This window comes from Haliotis cracherodii, unplaced genomic scaffold (genome assembly GCF_022045235.1).
Source record: "Haliotis cracherodii isolate W230 unplaced genomic scaffold, xgHalCrac1.p SCAF_7, whole genome shotgun sequence".
Classification (NCBI taxonomy): Eukaryota; Metazoa; Mollusca; class Gastropoda; order Lepetellida; family Haliotidae; genus Haliotis; species Haliotis cracherodii.
The window spans coordinates 58,827,378-58,852,093 of NW_027266330.1; the positions used below are offsets into that span (position 1 = coordinate 58,827,378).

Here is a 24,716-nt window from a genome sequence, read left to right on the forward strand (position 1 = left end):
TGGGTCGTGGAGAATATTGATAAAACATTCTGAACTGATACACAATAAATATGTCCCACAAATAGTTCCTTGATACTTTGTACAATTAAAGCACATTTAGTGTTGAGAAATCTTTTACAACTTCATCAACATGCATCCAGAGCACTTTCAAAATCGATCAAACATAATTGTTTACAAACACTGTAGTTCAGAACCTGATGACAATATACATATATTATTCCTGAACTGTCTCATTGCCTGCGAATTAGTGATAAGTGTATTTGTGTCAGAATTAAGAAATGCTTGAACCATGTGAACATTTGAAATATACATTTATTTACATAAAAAAAAATATTTACATCTAAAAACTTGATTATGGACAATAAATGTGCCAATGGGTTTTTAGGGACAAAGATTGATCTTTGATAATACCATGACTGCACCATGATTAGTAATACGTTCTACTACAAAAAAATATAAATTCACAAATCTTTTGCAATTCTACCACTCTGAGAAAATTTAAATAACCATTAGTTCATTCTGGCTTGTGTGTAAAAAGTATGATATTTTCAGTTAAAATCCTAATGACATAAAACAATTTATTTCAATTGTGTGAGACCTCAACAATCCTTTCATAAGTATGAAGTTTGTTATGTTACATTACAGCTTTGAAAATGTTGAAAAAAACTCTAGGATGAAAGGAAATCGGGTTGAAAATTATTATAAATTAAAACAGGGTTGCACTGTCTCACGGATACCCAAATCATAACATGTCATGATCGATCTGCGCTTGTGCTGCTTTTTTCAGTAACCTAAGTCACACTTCCTCTGTATTTCAGACACAATACCACAGACCAGGCGTGTTTGAGCATGAAGGTGTCCACTATACCTGTTAGCAAGAAGGCTATCAAACTCTACTTGTCTCTAGCTAAAGGCTACCTATAAAGATTTTAATGCCAGTTACCTTTCAAATTACATGCACAAATCAATCTGTCTTGAACCAGTTTAACTTGAACATATTTGTGAATCAAGTGTAATATTTACAAACTTTGCAATAACCCGGCGTAATCACTGCTGGAGTTCACATTACCGTACTGCTTACCTGGTATATATATGTGCATTATGAGTGGATTGGCTTCAGTCAGTTAGAACAGCATTTTAGTCAATATGGCGAGTCATCTTGATTTGATATCAGCCACATCGGATTGTATAATACCAGGTAAAAAGTCATGTGAGATAAACACAAACAGGCTGATAACAACCTCTTGTTAGTAGGGACACATTGAACATGAATAATGAATAGTTTATAATAAAAGTCAATACAACTACAAACAGTACGAAAACATTGTGTTTGATTATCTCATGCCTCAATACACTGACAACTGGATTTGATTTTAAGGCCATTTTGATCAATATTACAAAACCTTTTTCAATGTGTGTGAGTATAGTTAATATCATCATGATCAGGTCAATGCTAGCTTTGCAACAATTCGTTTAAACATGTTAAAAGAAATACTTCATACATGCAGTCTTAGATTAAATGTTTGACATGTATACAGGCGCAAGTTAATCTGACCCAGCAGGCTATCGAGGCCACTAAATGCATAAAATTCCTGGACACTTGAGTACTGGTTGACCTGATTCAGTAGTCATGGTAAACTTTCATTGATCATGAATATTCAGGTACATTAAAATGTCTGAGTTAAGATTGGCATTGATAATTGTATGTGATGGTTGCACAAATATAGATCATATGAGGTGTGTACCTAAATTTTGACAATGATTCATGCTGAGCGAGAGAAACGGGGTGACACGGCAATAACAAGCTGTCAAAATATGTTATGCTGTGTCTAACATATCCTACCTCGTTTGACAAATCTTACAGTAGGAATGAAACAATGAAACACTGATATACATATGTATCAATAGTATACAAACAGATCCAAAACTAATATAGACATACAATGCATCGACATGAAATAAACGAAAAAGGGAGGGGCTATTTATTGCTAATTCACAGGCGGATCAAACATGCTAAATATTGAACGAAGTTAGCCATTTTATAGAGCAATGTCTACTGATTAACCGTCTTTCACCAACCTTATTTGCTTGCCACATTTAACCTGGTATCTAGATGTTACTAAAACAATAATATTATATGACTGTGTGGTAGAAATAAATTATCAAGATCATGATTTTTTTACGTGTTATAACCAGTGACGTGATTCAGGCGATGCCAAGACTTACCACTCTGTTCACCGAGGAAAACTAGCTTGAATTTCCGAAGGGGATTACCAAATTCGCCTGAGGAACTCATCTTTTCCTCCCCAAGTTTGACAAAGATGAGAAAAATTAATCGTTTATGGTGGGGAGACACCTGTGTGAAAGAAATACCGATATACACCAATATACCGTAAACCCGTCGCCACGTTCGGAGCCTCGATTTCAGTTTCTGCCGGATATATGTAACCTAACAACTCCTTCAATCACTAAGTAATGTTATGGCTATCTATCGAGTAAAATACAGACTTCGGTTGCATTTAAACTTTCCGGTGAGACAAATCTGAGCGCAAAACTTCTTTTCCAACAAACATGCATCATATATAAATTCAGTGTTCATTCAAATAAATATGTTGCTTGTTGTAAGCTCCCGATGCCTGACACGCAATATATTTGAATATCTATTTTAGTGATGAAAACTAAATGAAATGAGGATTCCAAACTAATTATATGTTTTTAACAATTAAAGAAGACTGCAATTTGATATCATTCACGGGTTCATACGAAATGTATTTTCATAAATAATACTAATCTAATTAGTTGTAAAGAAAGTGTGTGAATATCATCGCGCACCTGCGCATACAGGCGGAAGTAGTGCACTTGCTTGCACTTGATTGGTCCATTATTTTCGGCTGTCTGCTAGGGAATATTTGTGAGGAATGCAGGGACTGACAACAGGTATTCCTCGTAGGGTTTATACTGCGTTGTGGGTTAATTTATTGCAATATTCATGGTTGTATCGAACGCGTCAAAATGTGACTAGTTGAAATCTTAATGACTGTTATGGTAGATCCAAAAGTAGCTAGCTGTCAAGCGTTTCACAGAATGGCAAATGCCCCCAAGATGAAGCCTTGGGTCTACTTACCCTTGATAATGTTCGTCTTGGAATATTATTTTGGTTCCTGGACAGACAGGACCATGAAAATATCAATATACACGTCGGGTCAAGAGATTTTGTAGGATACCTACCTTTTGATGCAAGTTCACATACTGTCATAAAGCGTATATGTTTTACTGTTTAACCAAAAGATAAAACAAATTATAATTTGCATGTGGTAGATCTACATTCAGAATCCGGAATAAAAATATTGTACATTTCAGTTTAAATATTTATGTGATATAAAAGTAGAAAACAAACATATTATGAAAACAAAACTCGTAATATGTTTTCACAGCAATGACTTCCTGAAACATTTGTTATTGTTTTCAAGGATATGGGGTATAAAGTTGACACAATCACTGTGGTGTATACATGATACTGTTGACATTGATACATTAAATGGTTAAGTTATAATTATTTTTTCATAAATAATCTTTTTAAAGTAATAGCTACAATGTTGTAATTTTATTTTATATTGAAATTGCTTTGCACATGAAGACCACCAGATAATTTTTTTACAATTGAAACCCACAACATTGTAAATGCTTTTGTTATTTTTAACCATAAACCATATTTCTCAATGAAAGTTAGCTCCCTATGTGTAATATGTTTACTCCTGTAGCCTGACCAATCAATTATTACCCTCAATCGGGATACAAATCATATTGCACCCATAGTATCGGGATACATATCATATCGCAACCCCACCGTATAGTTCACCTCTAGAAAGCACATTGAAAGACCAAATCACTTAACTATTCATTATGAATATTGAAGTGTTACCATGGCAACTGCATAACATGTTGACTATTACTATTACAGTACATATAGGGATTGATCTAGACCTGCACACTGGCTGAAGCAAATGTCAGTTCCAATTCTAAATTTTGTCAAGGGTGACCTGGGGTAAAATACGTCCCTAGCACCCTTTGGTGTGCTTCTCTGTCATTTTATGTTTGTCAAGATTTTGCATTATTATACTTCCTTGGAAAATTGTCTCCATGATACAATAAATAGAACTTATAAGCCTGTGTTTTGCTTGGTTCACTTTGTTTTGACAATTGTGTCAATCTAATAAAAAAAATAAAAGTGTTCGAACAAATCAAACTTTTGCTTAAAATCTCTGTGAATGATTTCTTCTATTTTTTTTCTATTATTTGCTTCTTTTGCAATACTTGAGTAAGATTTCTCTTTTGAAACTTGGTTTGTAATAATTTTTACCATGTTTACACAAAATTGTCCTGGTGTTCTTAATGCTAAGATGATCGTAACTCTAATACTTTAACGAATATGTAGCAGGGCGTGGAGTCGTCCCACAAATGACATTCTTGCCTTGTCAGGTTGCTGACGGGGTTATCCTCTTTGGTCATGTGGACAAGGCGTCCGACCTCGGATCAGGTCTGTGGTTCGAATCCCATCACGGGACTCGGAAATTTTATGGCCGCTACACAGACATACAGCGGCTTAGCACTAAGATCGCTCTGTGGGATAGGGTGCCGTTGTACAAAAACAACCTTAGCGCTACGACTGTCGTATGTCTATGTTAAGGTATTATTGGAGTTACGATCACATTAACGCTAAGATCACTTTGTACAACGGCTCACTAGGCCACTGTTCAACATGGCATTCTTAGCACTATGGCTATCGAAAGGTTATATGAAAGTATTGGATTTACGATCACTTTAGCGCTAAGATCGATTCGTGGAATGGGGCTTTGATGAAAAATAATAATCCTTTAAATTAGGGCTGGGACGAGTCCCTACTCGGGTACCCACTTCAGGTCTCAGAGTTGGGAGCAAAATGTCTGATTGGGAATTGTTTTACCGCAGCCCTGGCCAGAAGTATTTAGATTCATGTATCAAACGATCTGATCATGCGTTCACTGAAGTTGACTGAAGCTTTATATTTACTAAAACATTTACAAGTCAAAAGAACTGTGTACATCGTCAGAAAGAAATGCGAACATTAGCGAATTATAGTTATAACCACCGAGCTATAGTGAGTTTTAGGTCATTAAACAATATATCATGTGACAACCACGGGTCCGGGTAGTCCTGTGGGTACCCGGGTCCTACTCAGTACCCACCCAACCCTGGTACTCAAGTTACCCAGCCCTACTTCAAATGTTTGTTCTACTTTGCAGACCACAAATGAAAAGGATGCTTGGTTTTGAAAATCTTTCATGATGATGTTTGAAGCGCCCGATTCTCGACTGTACTATGTTGTGGAGGAGAATGACCTGGTGAAACTCCAGGGGCTAATTGATGAAGGTAGAAATTTAGATGAGTTTTATTTTGATGACCAGAACATCAGCACGAAGTCGCTTCTGCACGTAGCCTGTGAGAAGGGAAGATACGAATGTGTGAAGCTACTGATTGACAACAAGGCCTCGATGTTCGTGCGAGACAAATGGGGACAGTCGCCGCTGATGTATTCAGTTGCTTCCCGACATGCTGATGTAGCAGAACTGTTGTTGATGAAGAATCGCGAAATTGTGGACGATTCAGACAGTTATGGGAAGTCAGCCTTGCACTCGGCAGCTGAGATCGGTTATGTTGAAGGCATCAGGGTGTTGGTGAAGTATGGAGCCAATGTGGATCGGCAGATGATGGATGGGAACACGGCCTTGAGCAGAGCCATCTGTGAGCGAGACTTGGAAGACTGTTCCGAAACTGTCCATGTTTTGATTGAAGCAGGAGCGGACTTGAACATACGTGACAGGAGGTGTAAAAGAACTGCTTTGCAGGTATGTGGAGTCATGTTAAAAATGGCTGATGGGCTAAATTAAGAGTATTTTACATTTGTAAGGTATATTTCAAATCTAAATGAAGGAAATGAGATTTAAGATATGATTAAATGAACAGAGTGAGTGAGTGAGTATGTTTTACGCTGCTTTTAGAAATATTCCAGCAACATCACAGCGGGGGACACCAGAAGTGGGCTTCACACATTGTACCCATGTCGGGAATTGAACCCGGGTCTTCGGCATGATGAGCGAACGCTTTAACCACTAGGCCACCCGACCGCCCCTTAAATGAACAGAAACGTCAATAGACTTTGTTCATTGCTGCAATGAACATACAGTTTGGAATACACGATATCAGGGATATCAAGACAGAATCGGGGGAAGGTCAGCCTGAAATATGACAGTCTCTGGTGAGGGGGGTTGGGGATGGGTCATAAAAAATAATACACATATTTGGGAGGGGCATAAAAGAATTGACATGTTATGATAACTGTTAAAGTACTTTTGCATTTTGTCTCTCGGGGACGCCTTCCAAGGCAAGGGAGGTAACCGACTGTAAAAGTCCAGTTTCCACCCTTGCTGAACTAGGCTGAAATTTCTATCATATTTTGACTGGGCTAACGAGTCTATGCATAGTCCAATCAAAATCGTGTAATGAAATCAACATCCAGTTTGTAAACAACATGGAATTTTTTAGCTCGATCATAGCGCCACCAGTGGCTGTTACGAGTTACGAGTTACAATACGTAACCACAGACAAGAATCGAAAGCGTGACGACAGCCAGTCAACCGATGCAGATCAGTCGAGCGGATCTGCCAACCCCTCAAAATCTGGAATATCATTTTGTAAGTCGTAGTTAACGACTTTCACTTGGTTGACATACACTGAGGATTTGCAGATTTTATTGTTTTCAGTAGCTAGTCGTATATTGAATCTTGATTGACCACCATTTTGTTTTCTGTGACGAAATGCCCTAAACAGAGAGTTCATGCTTCTATGACAACTAGATAGTGTGGTTAGTGGTATGAGGTCAGTGACCTTGATGACCCGTCAAGTGTTTTTGTTCTTTTGTTTGTACTCACACAGCTTGTATGCATGCATTTGTTTAACAGTCCCTGTTGTATTTGCATCCAAAATATCAAAATTCTGCAGTTAATTTTTGTAAACCCTGCAACTAGATTTTGGAAATTCTGCACATAGTTCTGCAAACTTTTAAGCTTAGTAGTAGTGAATATCATATTTCTTTCGTTGTTTGACTTGTGGCAGGCATCTTTATGATAAACTATCCATGGCTAGAGTGCGTGAGTGAGTTGGGTTTAACGCTGCTTTTAACAGTATTCCAGTTATATCACAGCGTGTCAGCTTAATGGGGGAGGAAAGCCCGAAGTGATGCAGGTCTCAGATGTTTACCACTTCGGTGAAACCCACGAGCACGGGTATGCTACTGACAAACCTAGAAACATAATCGGGGAGAACCGGGATTCGAACCCACGATCATAGGTTTCTGGCGTGCCCAAGGGACGCAACTCTGCACAGCAAATCACGATGCCTTTGACGACTGGGCCACCCGTGCCCCCCCATGGCTAGAATAGCTTTCTGATGTGAACATGGAGATCATTAGTGTAGACATGCTGACACGCATCTTGGTAAGCAATAATACAAGAGTCACTCAAAAATGAAACACATATCCGTTTACACATTTAAAACCAGCTTTCGACTCACGTGTTAAACTTCAGCAGTGTATTTGACGAATTTTGCAGCAGATAAATGCAAAATTCTGTCCCAACAAAAACACAGGGGTGGTATTTTGTGTTTATATGAAAGTGAATTTTTGATTTATGAACAATACAAGAAATTTTTGATGCAAGGTATTAACACGGCTTAAAACAGGAGGAATAATATTGTTTTGCATTCAATGATTCATTCCCTGTTTTCCATCTTGCACCAAGATTTTGACTACCATGCGTTTAGCTCCGTTACCTACTGAACTGAACACTGTCTTTCCTGGAACTGGGTCTAACCACATCCTCTTCTGATGGACCAGCATGTAGGCATTATTGCAGTAAACTTTCTGACAAATGTCATGCATTTCAGGGTTGAAGAAAAACTAAAACTAATCAACATACTGGGAACTTTAATACAGCATATCATAAACAATGATGCATGTACTTTCTATTCAGTTATCCATAAGTTGCTTAGATCTTTGTTTGTTTGTTTGTTTGTTTGTTGTTTAACGCCGCACTAAGCAATATTCCAGCTATATGATGGCGGTCTGTAAATAATCAAATCTGGACCAGACAATCCAGTGATTGATATCATGAGCATTGACCCACACAATTCGGATCGATGACATGCATCAACCAAGTCAACCAATCCTGTTAGTCACCTCTTATGACAAGCATAGTCGCTTGGGTTGCTTGCCCAATCCCGTTAGTCGCCTTCTATGACATACACACTTGCTTTTTATGGCAAGCATGGGTTGCTGTAGACCTATTCTACCCCGGATCTTCACGGGTCTCGACCTTTCTGAAAACTATTACAGTAAACTGTGTTTAATGACGAACACGCCTATAACAAACATCCGGTCAATTGGCTGTATGTATGCTGTATATATTTTAGGGTCAAGGGTCTTACTAATATGAATTCTTGAAAGCATGTTTGATAATTGGTTGCATGTTTTGCTTTGCAGATACATAGAAGCTCCATTGCTTATCAACCCTCATCACTCATCTAGTAGTGTGTGTGTACCCTGTGTGTAGTCATGGTTACACGCCTAGTGTTTGTTTCAACTGCAGAGGTGCATGCCTGATGCATTAATGAAGTCCATGGAAGTGTGTTTTTGAGGTTGGTAAACTTTCACCGTATTCACTACATGTTTTCTCTGTTGATTTGTTATAAGTCAAGTTTCTTGTAGTTTAATCAATGAATGATTCCTACGACCCTTTTGAAACCATTGCAGGCATACATTTAAGTCAATGAACGATCCCTTCAACCCAACATCTTTTGAAAATATCACATCCACACATGCATGCATAAGTCAGCGAATCATCCCTCCATTCTAAGCCCCTTTTGAAAACATTGCATGCATACATCAATGAATGATCCCTCCATTCTTAGCCCCTTTTGAAAACATTGCATGCATACATCAATGAATGATCCCTCCAGTCACAGCTCTGACCTGCATTCCTGCATAAATAAATAACATATTAAAGATCATCCTTGATGTATTGTATGACAACCTTATTAATAAATTATTCCTAGGCTTGAAATATCCCAAACATCCTTCATATATAAAGAACTTCCCTTTGTTCCCAGAATGCTGCAGTGAAGCGGAACATCAAGGTGGTAGAGATGTTGCTTGAGGCGGGAGCTGACACGAACTCCCTTGATGGCGCAGGCCGCACGGCACTCACCAACATGATGTATGAACACGTTAAAAATGTGCAGGGCGTGTCTTTCATTCCGGACGACGTCATGACGATCGTTGTGATGATGGTACAAGCTGGAATCGACCTGAACCTCAACACATGCGAGTATTGCAATCCTATGATGACTGCTGCAAATCTGAGAGCTGAGCCACTGCTTCGACTCTTTCTAACCAATGGTGCCGATGCCAATCTTACATGTAAGTTACCCCTGTGAAGATCCGGGTTAATGAAACACTGCTTATTGCAGTAAGAGTGAGTGAGTTTGGTTTAGCGCCGCTTTTAACATTATTCCAGTTATATCACGGAGTGTCAGCTTAATGTGGGAGGAAAGCCCGAAGTGATGCAGGTCTTAGACGTTTACCACTTCGGTGAAACCCACGAGCATGGGTATGGTGCTGACAAACTTAGAAACATAATCGGGGTGAACCGGGAATCGAACCCAGAATCATAGGTTTCTGGCGTGCCAAAGGGATGCAACTCTGCACAGCAAATCGCGGCGCCTTAGACGACTGGGCCACCCGTGCCCCCTATTGCAATAAGAATATAGAAGAGTGAGAAAACCCTTTTCATAGTCATGAGAAATCTCTCCTAAAAGTCTACTGTATGATTCCATTCCTATAATAAGCATGTGTTTATGAGTCACTATCAAATAGTGATGATACCAGGTGTTCGAGAAAACGTGAGTGTATCCTGTCCCACCTGTGGCACCCATTAAAAAGACATGCAAAGGCAAGTCAATCATTCCCCTGAAAAAAACCCGGAACATATAGTACAAGTCAACACATGGAATTGCATAGGACATTTTTTCTGACTAATGCATTAAATTTGGAAATGTCCTCCCCATGTCCACCATTAAACTTTTTGAAGAATTAGAGAGGCATTGAATATTGTAACCGCGGATGGGTTGTCTGGCTCGCTGACTTGGTTGATGCATGTCATTGTTTCCAAGTGTATAGATCGATGCTCATGGTGTGAATCACAAGATGCTCCAGATACTGTTACTTACAGACTGCCGTCATTTTGCAAGAATAAACAACAGCGCTGTTAAGTGAGTGAGTATGGTTTTAGCTTTTAGCAATATTCCAGCAATATCACAGCGGTGGACACCAGAAATTGGCTTCACACATGTACCCATGTTAGGGAATTGAACCCGGTTCTTCGGCATGACGATCCAACGCTCTAACCACTAAGCTACCTGACCGCCCCTAGTGCTGTTAAACAACGAACAGACAAAACACAAAATAGACATTAAGTTGACTAGGGGATTTGATTCTTTTACACCTTTTTGGCTCCTTTGACTGAAACCATATACCCATATGCAGCAAGTAAGCGGAATCCCAAAATATTTGTGTGAAAACGGTTTTCATGAAAAATGATTTTATTTTTTTAATAAGAAAATTACAAATCTGAACAATAATCAATATATATGGTATTCAGTTATTTTTTAAACAAAAAGAATATAGAACATTATTTATATATATTATTTGAATATAAGTTTAGATGTTATTCATATTATGCGAAGGGAGATAATCTGAAATTTTTTTGGAGCAGTGCGGCATGTAGTTTTGGAACTTGGTCCATTGTCAGAGTACATAGTAGGACTGCAACGAATACACAATGAGGCGAATACGATACGTATCACGAATATAGGGTAACGAATATGAATATTAATTCACAAATACAATAACAAGTCAGCAGTTGATGTAATATTTGTTATGTTCAGTGAAGTAATAACAGCAAAATATTTGACATGGTTTGTTAATTATTAATATATTATACATTTATATACTGCACTTATCCAGGGGCTAGTATCTGCTTATATACAACAATGACCAGTGACCACAACCCTGTCAAATTAAATAGTAGAAGAGTGTTGTTTTTTAAGAAATCTATGTATATAATATGTTCTTGTGGGTATTTTTATGTAAATGCACGATTGCATGTTCATAAATATTCGATTCTAGTTGCGCGAATAACGAATTCAATTCATGAATGGATACAGTTCAATTCACTGAATACGCAAGTGAATCGTAACAGCCCTAGTACATAGCACATGTGTAAGTCTGTGATGATGTTATTGAAATATAAATAGCCTTTACTATTGATTCTGTAAACAACTCATGGTGTTTAAATAAGATTTGACAATGATATGGCACCAGACACTGAGATTGCTAGACCAACAGGCTGGAGCAGTGTTCGAGTGCATTCTGTGGTTGGTTGTTGGTTGGTTGGATGGTTGTTTGTTGTTTAACGCGGCACTCAGCAATATTCCAGCTATATGACGGTGGTCTGTAAATAATCAAGTCTGGACCAGACAATCCAGTGATTGATATCCTGAGCATTGATCCACGCAATTGGGATCGATGACATGCATCAACCAAGTCAGCGAGCCTGACCACCCGATCCCGTTAGTCACCTCTTACCACAAGCATCGTAGCCTTTTACGGCAAGCATTGGTTGCTGAAGGAGTGCATTCTGGAACATGATACAATCATGCAAACCTTGTGACTAGTGCCACTACAGTAGACCAATGAAAATCATTTCTGATACATATTCAATACTTTCAAAAGCAATTTGTTGCCCTTAAGTTTTAAGCAGTCTGTGCAAATTTTCTCTGTATTTGATTGACACTGGGGATGTAATGTGAAGTGGTTCCAAATTATCTGCCTCACATTTTTTGCCTATTATTAATCTAGTTGCGTAAAAATGACACTATCAGATCCAAACTAGCCTCTGTGTAGGTAGGTAGGTAGGTAGGGAGGGAGAGAGGGAGAGAGAGAGAGAGAGAAAAATATGATACAGTTCATCGAATCACCCCTTATAAGAAATGACCAGTCGGTTAATGTGATATGTTTGGCTTACAAATTCAGTGAAATATTTGTGTGATCTCAGGGTCCTGGTGTAACAGTGAGAACACGGACCCACTCATTCTCTTTCATGTATGTCGGGGCGGTCGGATAGCCTAGTGGTTAAAGCGATCGTTCGTCATGCCGAAGACCCGGGTTCGAATCCCGACATAGGTACAATGTGTGAAGCCCATTTCTGGTATCCCCTGCCGTGATATTGCTGGAATTTTGCTAAAAGCGGCATAAAACCAAACTCACTCACTCACTCAATGTCAATTGTTGTGCCTGTTACTCTTTCACCAACCATCTATAACAGTATAATTATGTACCATGCTCAGATTGTTCTGACCAGGATTAGGCTGGCAATGCTATTTAGTCTTGCTTGACAATAGAATGATGATCTATACCGAATACAATAAAGAAGTTTGTTATCCTTAAATTGTGTCTACTTGTGTCATCCGCCTACTTCTAAGAAGTGACTTTTAGTGCGTGAGTGAGTGAGTATGGTTTTACGCCGCTTTTAGCAATATTTCAGCAATATCACGGCTTCACACATTGTAAAGTGACTTTTAGACAATGGGCATACGGTATAAAACCATACTCACTCTTTTTTGGACAACTTCACCAGTGTGGTGTTTCTCAAAACGGCCAATAGCTCATCAGATTCTTTATCAAGTAATTATGATCACAGAGCTAGAGTTTGCAATATGTCGGTTTATGGTGGAATAATCTGGTAAAGTTTGTGTTTTTCAGCTGTGATGGGGATATCCAGCCTACTGATATCCACTAGCAGGAACGACATCCTGTCTTTGAAGACTCTCCTGGAATGGAATGTACGCAGCGATATCCCCGGTCTGATCTACAAACGGCGGGAGGACAAGGAGTACACGGTCGATCCTTTCGAGTTGGCGATAATGGAAGGACATTTTGATACTGCCAAGATTCTCATTTCTGCTGGATATGGGAAATACCGCAAACCGTATCTGTTTGACAAGGCTCTGTTGCCAAGAACGCTTCAACAGAATCCTGACATGTTAGAGTGGCTTCAGTCCAAGGCATCTTGTCCAGATTCTCTGCTTAATTTGGTGTTATTTTCGTGTCGGACTTTGTTGGGTAGAAACATTAAATCTGCTGTGAAGAAGCTGCCTATCCCTGCCCGTGTCCGTGGGATGATTGCCCTAGCAGATCTGTTAGATATTCAGGATGACTTCTCGTCATAGGTCACAATTAACCGTGGTTGATTAAAGTTTTTTTTGTCTCCTTGGAAAACAGTAATGAAAGGGACATTGAGTAGACAAAGTCCTGACAAGTTTTTTTGTTTTGTTTTATTTGTCCATTTATATAATGCAGGGCATAGAGATGTCACCTCGTCTGTCTGTCTGTCTGTCCATCTGTCCGTAATCTTTCGTTTCCGGAGCTCGAAACCTGTTCGATTTTTTTAAAACAAAAATTGGCAGATATACAAAACAGATCCTGCAATGGTGCCTTTTGCTACTTGCCTTCATTTTGGCGTCTCAATTTCCATGGAATATGGACTTACCGTATTCGACGTAATAAGCGGCCACCGCGATATTTGCTAATATATTGGCAAGTGACCAATCCCAATTAGCACCCCTTCAGATTGATCAATGTACACAAGACTTATTTATTCGTGTATAATACGCACTCGTCTGTTATATGCACCCTTAATTGGGCAATTAAATTCTGGAAGAATTTATCTGTCCTATATAAACAGTTCAGACCGTCAGCATAAACCACGAAATTTATCTTTCAACTCTGTTTTTTTCCACCAAAATAATATTCTAATAAGAGCCCCCTATTTCTAATTTTAAGAGTGCCCTGGGCGCTTATTACGTCGAATACGGTTATCTGAAAAAGGGTGGTGGATTTCGTTTCTGGAGCACAACTTGAAAACTGTGAAAGACTTTTCATCCAAACCTGGCACCTGGGCTGAAGTGGTGCCTTCTGCTATCTAGGAATTTTTCAAAAATTGAATTTTCCCTGTTTCAATTGAAACAAGTTAGACTGAAACGGAGGTAGGTGTCTTGAGCAACTTTAATGCAGATGGTTTCTAGGTGGGACGATACACTGGTGAATCAGTGGATTACAATCTTTTGCTTCCTAATACAAGTATCGATCACTGTCACACACACTAAGTTAGTGATTCTTAACTTAATTGTTTGCTTTAATAACTGATACACCAAACAAACACTAATTATAAGTTAAAACATAAATATCTTCACCCATTGTGCCAAAATTGACACTGGCACACACTCGACTGAATATCGAATATTATCAACTCAGTTGGTATAGAGTTATCTCCCTTCTATTGCTTCAGCTCAAGTTCCTCACAGCGATAGCCCTTTCGCCGAGCTCTCTATACTATCGCTGCCATCAGTCAAAACTCCCCACTGTGAATAGGGGCTACAACCATGCTTGGAGTTGAACTCACAACCGAATCACCGTTATGTTTAAAACTATCATGTTATTGATATAGTAAGAATGTAAGGGAGAAGTTGGTTGATTTTCCGTTAGTCTGCAATCTCGAACCAATCTGATGATACAAACAACAAAGTAAATTCATCTGGAAAACATGGTCAGTTGTAAACATTTGCAAAATTCACTATGATTGCATTCTCAAATACATAAACAAAAGTATAAACGTTATTACATATGGGGTTAGAGGGCAAATTTCAAGATTCTTGTAATGGCCACGCCCAATCTGGTGGCAGCGATGTTACCGAGAGTGTAACGAAGGTGTCATGCGCTGGGAAGGAGCTTGGCTTCAGCTGACCCGAAAACTTAGCTTAGTGGCTTGGCAGTATTCAATCGCCACATAATTTAGTTTGTCAGTTTAGATGGTCGTGCTTAGAATCGCTGCTAACTGTAAATCTTCAGTGTGGCAGGTATTTGGCCATCCTGTCTTTGAAAAAGCACATTCATATCATATCATGAGTAAGGTATGATGATAAGTATCTCACAGCTGGTGTATCGTCCAGCCCTATCTTTGTTTCTCTGGCCTGCAAAAGCTCTCGCTGAGTCACAGCCTTGTCTGTTGTTTGGTCCACATTGATTCTACCAGGTTCTTTTCTCCGAACTGCACAGCAAATCATCCCTCTTGAAATTGACCATAGTCATCTGGATGCAAATATAGTAGTTGTGACATTTCGCCAAAGTATCCTGTAAGGTATCTTCCATAATTTATCTTGTAGGAGAAACACAAAATAATCGTTTGGCGAATGGAGGACATGTATTTCCCAGTCACCTTCTCGACATAGCCAAGCATAATGCCAGTGACCATATCAATGTATCTCATCCAGAATGCACAAAGTTGACTAAAGTAAGACAAATATCTGTTGAAATCCTCCAAAAGTTCTTTTCAATGGGTAATACTTTACTCTGTGTCTTCTGATCAATTATTTCTCGTCCATCAGTTGTGGTCTGTATTCTATGCACAAAGTCCCTTCTCTTCAATGGTGATGGCCTTTCCAAGCAAGACGTGACAGTGCTCCATTTGTATACCTAAATAATAAAACACACCTCCAAGGTTTTTGGCTGACATAATGAAAACCGAAATGTATATCCAACAACGTAATAAATTTATGATTATGACTACCACCCGAGAGTCCTCGTAGAAAAGCCAGTGTCTTCACTGTGTGTTTTCTTTGAAGAGAAGGTTTCTCACCGACCTTAGCCTGATGTCCTGGGCAGGAAATGACAGTGTTTTGACCTCTTTTCTTTCATTAATAAATGGGGGCACGGGTGGCGATTCGCTGTGCAGAGTTGCGTCCCTTAGGCACGCCAGAAACCTATGATTGTGGGTTCGAATCCCGGTTCGCCCCGATTATGTTTCTAGGTTTGTCAGCACCATACCCGTGCTCGTCTGAGACGTGAATCACTTCGGGCTTTCCTCCCACATTAAGCTGACACGCCGCGATATGACTGGAATACTGTTAAAAGCGGCGTTAAACCAGACTCACTCACTCATTAATAAATTTGTTGGGCCCCCTAATAAACCTTTACTCATTCATGTTAACCCAACACATGATGCGTTCTGGGAGTGGATATTGGCGAATGTCAAAGGGTTGACACGACACGTGTATATAGTGAAGTAACTGTTAAAGCACTTCTAAAGATACTAAAACTACTTTACATCTATAGACTAGTATTATATGTACCTAGATACCACTTTATAGTGTCTCAGATCGCGGTATTTAAAGAAAAAGCGGTGCTCAAAGTGAAGCCCTTTTCCCTCTACATTCTCAACATCAGAAGTGTTTGGTCTGTGTTCGGCCCGACTTTGCCCGTCAAACTCAGCTTAAACCTCACAGATGTATAATCAAATGAGTTATTATTGTACCTATGTCATATAATATACCACTTTATAATGTCACAGTACATCTCTTTTAAAGAAAACTGGTCGGTAAAAGTCAAGTATTTTTATTGTATTTTCTCAAGAAAATCTGTCACATGTGTTTGCCCCGACTTGGACCGGGCTGTCGAGATCAACTTTTCACTCACAGATTTATCAAATGTGTTTACCTCTATAGACTAGTGTTATATCTACCTATATACCACTTTACAGTGTCTCAGATCGCTGTATTTAGACATCCTTGCCTTGTCAGCTTGTGATGGGGTTAACCTCTTTGGACCTCGGATCAGAATGTCCCTGGCTCGAATTCCATCGCAGGACTCAGACATTTTGTGGCCGCTAGATGACCTGGTGCATTTATACAGTAAATATTGAAATATTTGAAAACACAAATTTATGAAACAATAATTCTTATATCCTAAAAGACATACCACAGAAAGATCACAGATCAGGTCTGATGCCAGCTGTTTTGTCCTGCTGGTCGTAGATGTAGCCCATCATGGACGATGAAGTCCTGTCTCACTGTGCTGGAAGACATGAAGTCAGGATGTCCTATGTATGTTGGTCCATCCGCTACAGAAAGATGTTTTAGTTCTAGGTTTAGGGCGTAGGCTTTCTTGTTCGGGGCATCGTGGTTTGAAGGGCCCGGCGCCATCGGTTCCAATCTCACGGGTGATTCCGGAAAGAAATATCACAGCTCTGTACAAACAAATATTTAAGACGTTATTTACACCCAATAAGTACTTTCGATGACTCGGCGGTCAAGTGAAACAAATCGTACGAACCTATTACAATATGATGTTAACTGACAACGTTTTGGACAATGTGTGACGGTCGTTTGCGAAGTCACCTTAAGAGCCGCTAGTTTACATGCAAATATCGGATTGTGTATGGCAGGAGATGATATGATGCTAAAAATTAGTTGACATACAGTGGGTTTCGTTCCCCTAATATGCCGGGCGGTTTGACGAAGTCAACCAAGACTTGTCCGGCGTCCTTGGTATTTAGGCCAGGTCATTGATCCATGTGATGACTATGACGAACTGAAAACAATGTTAAAATAACGCTCACTTCAGATGTCTCTTTTGGAAATGTTTGGAGATGTTTTTATAACGACACCACAATGATAATGAAAACCGGTTTCAATTTTCACTGTCCTCATTATGTGCAAAATGTTACTTCCATTAACTGTTAATAAAATATGACATGAAGACGTCTCCTACCTTAAACCTCTCAATGTCACAGGGGAGATTGGGAACGTCAGTCACCTTGGCTCCCGAAAGAGATCTCGTCACTTTGCCTTCTTTCTCCGTGTGACGTCCTAAACACTTTTCCAAAGAGTCGCCAACAAGTGCTGCAGTCATTGTCAGATCCTATGATTGGGAATAGGATGTAACCAATGTTATATTTTGGATAACACTTTCTTAGTAAAATACAGATTCTATTCCCGGATCCCGGATGGGACTGAACCCAATATAGTACTAGAATCTATACTTTACAAAAAAAAGTGTTATCCCAAATATAACATTTGTTACATTTGACCACTTTCTAATGGCAATGTGTGTTCATAACTTTCGGCAATGGAAGCTGTGCCAATTTACACTCCGAGGGGTACACAAAGTACGTGATCTAGACTACCAGTTGTCAGACTTTCATTTTTGTGGAAGTCTTGGTGGCTGAGTGGGTTAGATCGCTGACTTTGTGTGATGGCGATTAGGTGAATGAGGCAGTGTGGGTTTGAGTCCCGGATGGGACTCTATCCAAAATAGTACTAGCATCAGTACTTTACTAAGAAATTGTTATCCCAAATATAACATTTGTTACATTTGACCACTTTCTTAAATGTCAAGGTGTGTTAGGAATGGGAATAGGATGTCAGCGCTACCTAGTCACTTTTATAGGGTAACACTTGGAGAAGGTGAGGTGAGACACTTTGGATTTCGGGATAAACTTCTGGTCCTGACTTGGACCACACAGTATTATTATCGTGGTGGTCAAAAGACGCCGTAAATTAAATTTCTCTCTATATCTAGCTAGTAGCTACTATGTTTTACATCCGGGAAATAAAACGCCTACTTGGCAATCTGAATCAAACTCAAAGCGGTTGAAAAAGATCCAAACGACTACTAATCACTCTACTGAATAAACACTCGAATCTATAAGCACTGATCCGCCATCTCACAGACACAAAGGCATTGTTAAACGCATGGGGGAAAAAACCCCAACCCCCCAAAACCCAAAAACTAACGCTATTTCTGGGAGTTGGACAGCTACCATATAAACAGAGCAGCCAAAGATAAAAATTATATCAATATACGGAAATAGAAATTACATCAATACAAAAACAGAAATTCTGTGAATACCAAACTCACAATAGATGTGTGTACTCTACTCACACACATGAGTCCCAAAGAGGGACAGGTCAGCCGAAAAAGCTTAGGCAGAAGGCGACCCCTTAAACACTTAATGCAACAACACCAACAACAACAGGGTTACGAGAGACTTAAAATACATCACAGTATATACAGCATAAATATATAAATGTAAAAGGGGTATATAAAATATACTACCGGTCACTAGTCGTATAAAATATGTTTTTCTTCGTTGGAGAATTAAAAAGCAGGTTTTGGCTGTAAAATATACATAATATTTAAAAAGTATGATAAGTTTATCAGTATTACATAACTCTAGGAAGTTGGGACAGCTAAAACTGACCTTTCCGTATAAACTTTCACGCAAATCATCGTACACAGGGCAATCAAGTAATACATGACATTCATCTTCAATACTTTCCTTACTCTTTCATTCACATTCATATTCGTATATCTGCCTGTTTCCAACTTTAGAGGAGCACTACCTGATCTAAATTTGGATAAGGCAGAGAGGTACGAACGAGGCATATACATACTTACATAACTTTCACACCCATTCCCATCTTTAAACATGCTATACGTACGTAATTTATTATCGCCCGTTCTTCCGCCAGCCTTGCGTAACCGTTCATTCCAATCAGACACATACTTTCCCATGCATACATCTTGCACACGTACAACTACACTTTTCACGCTTACATTCTCAGAAATATTCAGACTCCATTCGTTCAGCTTTGCCCTAACACAAAAATTCCAGTTATAGGCGTTCGAATCCCGGTTCGCCCAATTATGCTTTTAGGTTTGTCAGCACCATTCCTGTGCTCGTGGGTTTCACCGAAGTGGTAAACGTCTGAGACCTGTATCACTTCGGGCTTTCCTCCAACATTAAGCTGTCACGCCGTGATATAACTGGAATAATGATAAAAGCGGCGTTAAACCCAACTCACTCATTCCAGTTATAGAGATATAGAGAGGAGTCACAGGTCAGGTGATCCGGTCTCCGACTCTCCCAGCCAACATAGGCCAATACTTGTCAACTTCCTGTCTTACTGCAGCAAGAAGGAATTCATCAAGCAAAGATCCAAGCTTAAGTCACTCAAAGGGAAAATATACATCTACAGATCAAGGATGGCTGCCACAGCTCGAAAGCTACAGATGGAGAGTAAAATTATAGGTACGTGGACCAGCGATGGACTCATATTCATCAAAACACAATGAGCAAATATTGAAGATTACCCGACAATCACAGATAGACGAACTCATCGACTCCCTCAAAATCAACGCCCAACCGATGGGTACTAAAACCTTGTAACGAAGATAGTCAATATACAATGGTTTCTTAAAGGCAGAATACACATCATGGTCACTGAAACAAATGTGTGTGCTATTCTCTCTATACTAATGTGTATCATGTTCATGTTTAAAAGGGGGACACAGGTGGCCCAGTCGTCTAAGGCGCCGCGATTCGCCGTGCAGAGTTGCGTCCCCTGGACACGCCGGAAACCTATGATTGTGGGTTCGAATCCCGGATCACCCCGATTATGTTTCTAGGTTTGTCACCACCAAAGCTCGTGGGTTTCACCGAAGTGGTAAACGTCTGAGACCTGCATCACTTCGGGCTTTCCTCCCAGATTCAGCTGACACGCCATGATATAACTGGAATAATGTTAAAAGCGGCGTTAAACCCAACTCACTCACTCACTCATGTTTAAAAAGGTGTATATTGTCATTTACCTGATGATAAATGTGTATATTATCATTTACCTGACGGAGGCACAGGTGGCGACAGACGTCTGGGGCGCCTCAATTCTCCTTGCAGATTCGCGTCCAGATTTGTCAGCATACCCATGCTCGTGGGTTTCACATGAGTGGTCGGGCTTTCCTCACACATTACGCTCACACGCTGTGATAGAACGGGAATACTGTTAAGGCAGCGTTTAATTCACTCATTCATTCATTTATCATATAATCGGTAGGTTTCTCGGCAGGATAAAGCCAACGGATAAAAACGATATCCGTTGGGGTCATATGCGGATAGAGATGCAAATATCAAAGGTCAAGTAGGGACTACATTCACTGTTTATCAACAAACATGGCATCGCCCTTGTCATTCCGCGATCGAGTCAGAATTAACCATCGGGAATCTGGATAAACTACAGGGATAATTGCTATCATTATCAAAAGAACAGTCTAATATACTGAAAATCTGTGTCTAACTGTGACGTAGCTAAGGCATTTTATAAGTTTTGGCAACTTTGGAGATATAAATTTCGAAACAATTTGGCGAGGGCACGAGGCCTAGCCAAGCGGGATCAGGAGCCGTATCTGTGCTTGTAGTCCTTTGCGCCTTGAAACCTCCTCCACAAATTAAAATAGTTGGATTTGGCGGAAATATGTTTGAATTGTTACCTTGTTTCGTTTTGTCGCTGTGTGTACATCTGACTACACTTCTTATCGTTATGACAGGACAGACCGACTGTCAACGTATGACCGTGGCCGTGACGTCTCATAGACTAGGGTTAGAGTAGCTTCCCTTTGACAAAGGGCAGTTACTCTAACGGACAGACCGATGGATTGCCGCGAAAGGCAATTAAAAACAATTGTTTTGCGTATATGTTGCTTCGCCACTGTATAAGAAACAGATTTCAGTTGGAACTATATTGGCTACTGTCACTGTCCGACTGACACATCACTTACCCTGTGACGTAATATATATTAATGCGCGCATTCCAGGAGTGAGTGAGTGAGTGACTTGGGTTTAACGCCGCTTTTAACAGTATTCCAGTTATATTGCGGCGTGTCAGCTTAATGTCGGAGGAAAGCCCGAAGTGACGCAGGTCTTAGACGTTTACCACTTCGGTGAAACCCACGAGCACAGGTATGGTGCTGACAAACCTAGAAACATAATCGGGGCGAACCGGGATTCGAACCCACAATCATAGGTTTCTGGCGTGCCCAAGGGACGCAACTCTGCACAGCGAATCGCGGCGCCTTAGACGACTGGGCCACCCGTGCCCCCGCGCATTCCAGGAAAACTCGCAATGTTTCGGTAATGCTTGTGAGAGAGGGAAAGCGATTTTGAAGCACAGAATTAAAGAATGACATTATATGATAAGGAGGTTAAGGCTCGCTAAACACAATGTTTATTCCTAATGCAGGATATTTACCATCCCCAAACACACTCGCTTGATAAGCTCTATTTACTTGATACAAAGGTTATCATTTACCCAATAACTAAGTTCAAGGTTGTTATCATTTTCCGGATCGTTTTAATTGTTTTTTGTATAAACAAAGTGTTTTTTATCAGGAATTGTGCAGTCACACAACAACCGCTAAGTCGGCGATTATGATTTCAATTTGTTTTATGTTTTGTCAGTTTCATGGAATTAAAGACAAATATAATAATTCATCTTACACAATGGGGATTAAGTTAATGTTGTAATTTTATCAATAATCTTGATATCAGACATTTATAAGTTGACACATGTCTGCACGTTTAGACTTTATAAACACATACTGTCACAGTTCGCTTTTGCATATGATTTCATCGTAAACTTGATGGGCATAAGGGTAAAGGTTAATATTTTATTTATATTATGTGGGTTATAAATCATGAAGTACAACATGTTCACATACATTCCTTCCTTACCTAGACATGGTTATACATATAAGTATAATTAATAAGTAATCTACGTTACTGTACGACATAACACTCATGAGTTGAATGCATGATATCGGATGCCCGACCACGTACGTTCTGCAATACAAAGCGTTTAAATATCATTTGTGGTAATTGAGTTAAAAAGTATCAGTACTGCGGTAACACGTGGTAATTATGTGTCTAATCAACGTTTGGATAATGATACCGCCTCCGTGGTCTAATGGTAGAGCGTCCGCCCGAAGAGCGGAAGGTCCGGGGTTCGATCCCCAGCCGCGTTATACCAAAAGACGTTAAAAGATGGTACTTGTTGTTACCCTGTCTGGCGCGCGGCATTAAGGGGCTAAAACAAGGACTGGTCGGCTCGGAGTCAGTATACTGTGTCTGAGTGGGTATTGTGTTGCATAACGGTCATACAGCTCATAGCGAAACATGATGAGTGAGTGAGTTGGGTTTAACGCCGCTTTTAACAGTATTCCAGTTACATCGTGGCGTGTCAGCTTAATGATGCAGGTCTCAGACGTTTACCACTTCGGTGAAACCCACGAGCACGAGTATGGTGCTGATAAACCTAGAAACATAATCAGGGCGAACCGGGATTCGAACCCACTATCATAGGTGTCTGGCGTGCCCAAGGGACGCAACTCTGCACAGCGAATCGCGGCGCCTTAGACGACTGGGCCACCCGTGCCCGCTATTATGATGAGAGGGCTGGTAGTTTTCGATGTTTTCGAATCGGGTACAGTATTACGGTTTCAAAGTGTGAGCGCTTGCTGTGACACGTAGTTGCTACAGCTGTGTTGCATTCCAAATATATACCGAGGAACAAAGAAAACTGTACATCCCTGTGGATTTTATCATATCTTAGATTTTCAATTAAAAATATCTCAAGTTAGTGATATCATACCCCAAAAAATTATTCGAAATGATTGATTTGAAACTTTTTAAATTTAAAAGTATTAATTCACATAATACACATCTGTTGTTGGGTATCTAGGATATCTTATCTTGAAAACCAATAAATTTGCTCTTTTTGACATAAATTTATAACATTTCAAACATGCATTGAACCAACATATTTTTACCCAAATTACCCAGCCACAGATTACAATTTCACAAACTGTTGCAGGAATGGGTGGGGGTTAAATAGACATAATCAAATTTAACAACAGTTGTTTCAATTTTCCATTACATAAACAACAAACTCGGTATTCTTTCTTTTGACCCCCTGTTGATATCCTTTTTGCTCGTGTGGTACATTATACATATTGTTTATAATTCTTTAATAATATTTTTATTCATAATCGTCACAATGATTAAACTGCATTAAATGGTTAAGGCGCTAGGCAACTCATGCTCAACTATCCACTGTATTATATCTCCATTCTGTTATGATGAATACCGCTAAAAAATACCATTCATTATTTAAAAAGCACGTGCGAAATTTGGAACTAACAAAATCCAAGCCATATTATGGAGAGGGGCCACAAAATCGGTTCTACATCCTTGTGGTGAACTGGTGTGACGAGTCGACACTTTAACCTCGCTGGACAAACCCCACCGCCAATGGCTTTGTCGGTTAAGATTATTTATATAACCAAATGTCAAATCAAGCCAGAAGTGTTGTACATTTCAAGCAGGTGTTCACCAGAATAGTCACGTGATGGCATGGTTACGAGTTTGGCCAATCGGGAAACACTTCCGTTGCACGAGTTTTTCATGCGCGTAAACCAGACTCTATGGATCGAAGCAGACGACGCTACCTTTATCAAGTGTACCGGGGTTATCAAGTGTTAAATTAATTTCAACAAGCTGTTTAGAACTTATTTAAATTCGAGATTACAATGGGCAGTTTCTCATGTTTATATTATTCACACGCTACGGTGAAAGCTGCTTCTTTGGCGGTATGTCATGTGCATTATGAAGACTTTCCTGCCCTGCCGTATGTTTTCACTCTGGAGAGGACGTTGAACAAAACGACAAGGTAAGTGCAGAAATATGTAATTAAACAGTCTGTTGGTGAACTTATAAGTATGTAATTGTATAATCGCTGTGGCTGTAACGATTCACAGATGATGTGATATTAATTCGATACAAAACAGCACATGTCATGGGGACCAGGCCGATTGGAGCGTTTCTCAGTCATTGTGTGTC

The 24,716-nt window shown here is 39.7% G+C and overlaps 2 protein-coding genes across 3 annotated transcripts in view; one reads left to right on the top strand and one right to left on the bottom strand.

The window, feature by feature from the left end:
• Nucleotides 1-2,424, bottom strand: part of LOC139447629 (ras-related protein Rab6) — a 52,762-nt gene extending 50,338 nt beyond the window's left edge. For both annotated transcript variants that reach the window (XM_071229040.1, XM_071229039.1), the window contains exon 1: nt 2,227-2,424. In XM_071229040.1, coding sequence (XP_071085141.1) covers nt 2,227-2,296 — 70 coding nt within the window. In that variant the 5' untranslated portion in view covers nt 2,297-2,424. The remainder of the gene's footprint in view (nt 1-2,226) is intronic.
• Nucleotides 2,425-2,885: 461 nt separating this feature from the next.
• LOC139447423 (ankyrin repeat and KH domain-containing protein 1-like) lies at nt 2,886-15,778 on the top strand. The gene is made up of 4 exons (XM_071228761.1): nt 2,886-2,937; nt 5,283-5,885; nt 9,202-9,511; nt 12,914-15,778. Exons 2-4 carry the CDS (start codon nt 5,322-5,324, stop codon nt 13,378-13,380), a joined length of 1,341 nt encoding a protein of 446 aa, XP_071084862.1. The 5' UTR covers nt 2,886-2,937; nt 5,283-5,321; the 3' UTR covers nt 13,381-15,778.
• The last annotated feature ends 8,938 nt before the right edge of the window (nt 15,779-24,716 follow it).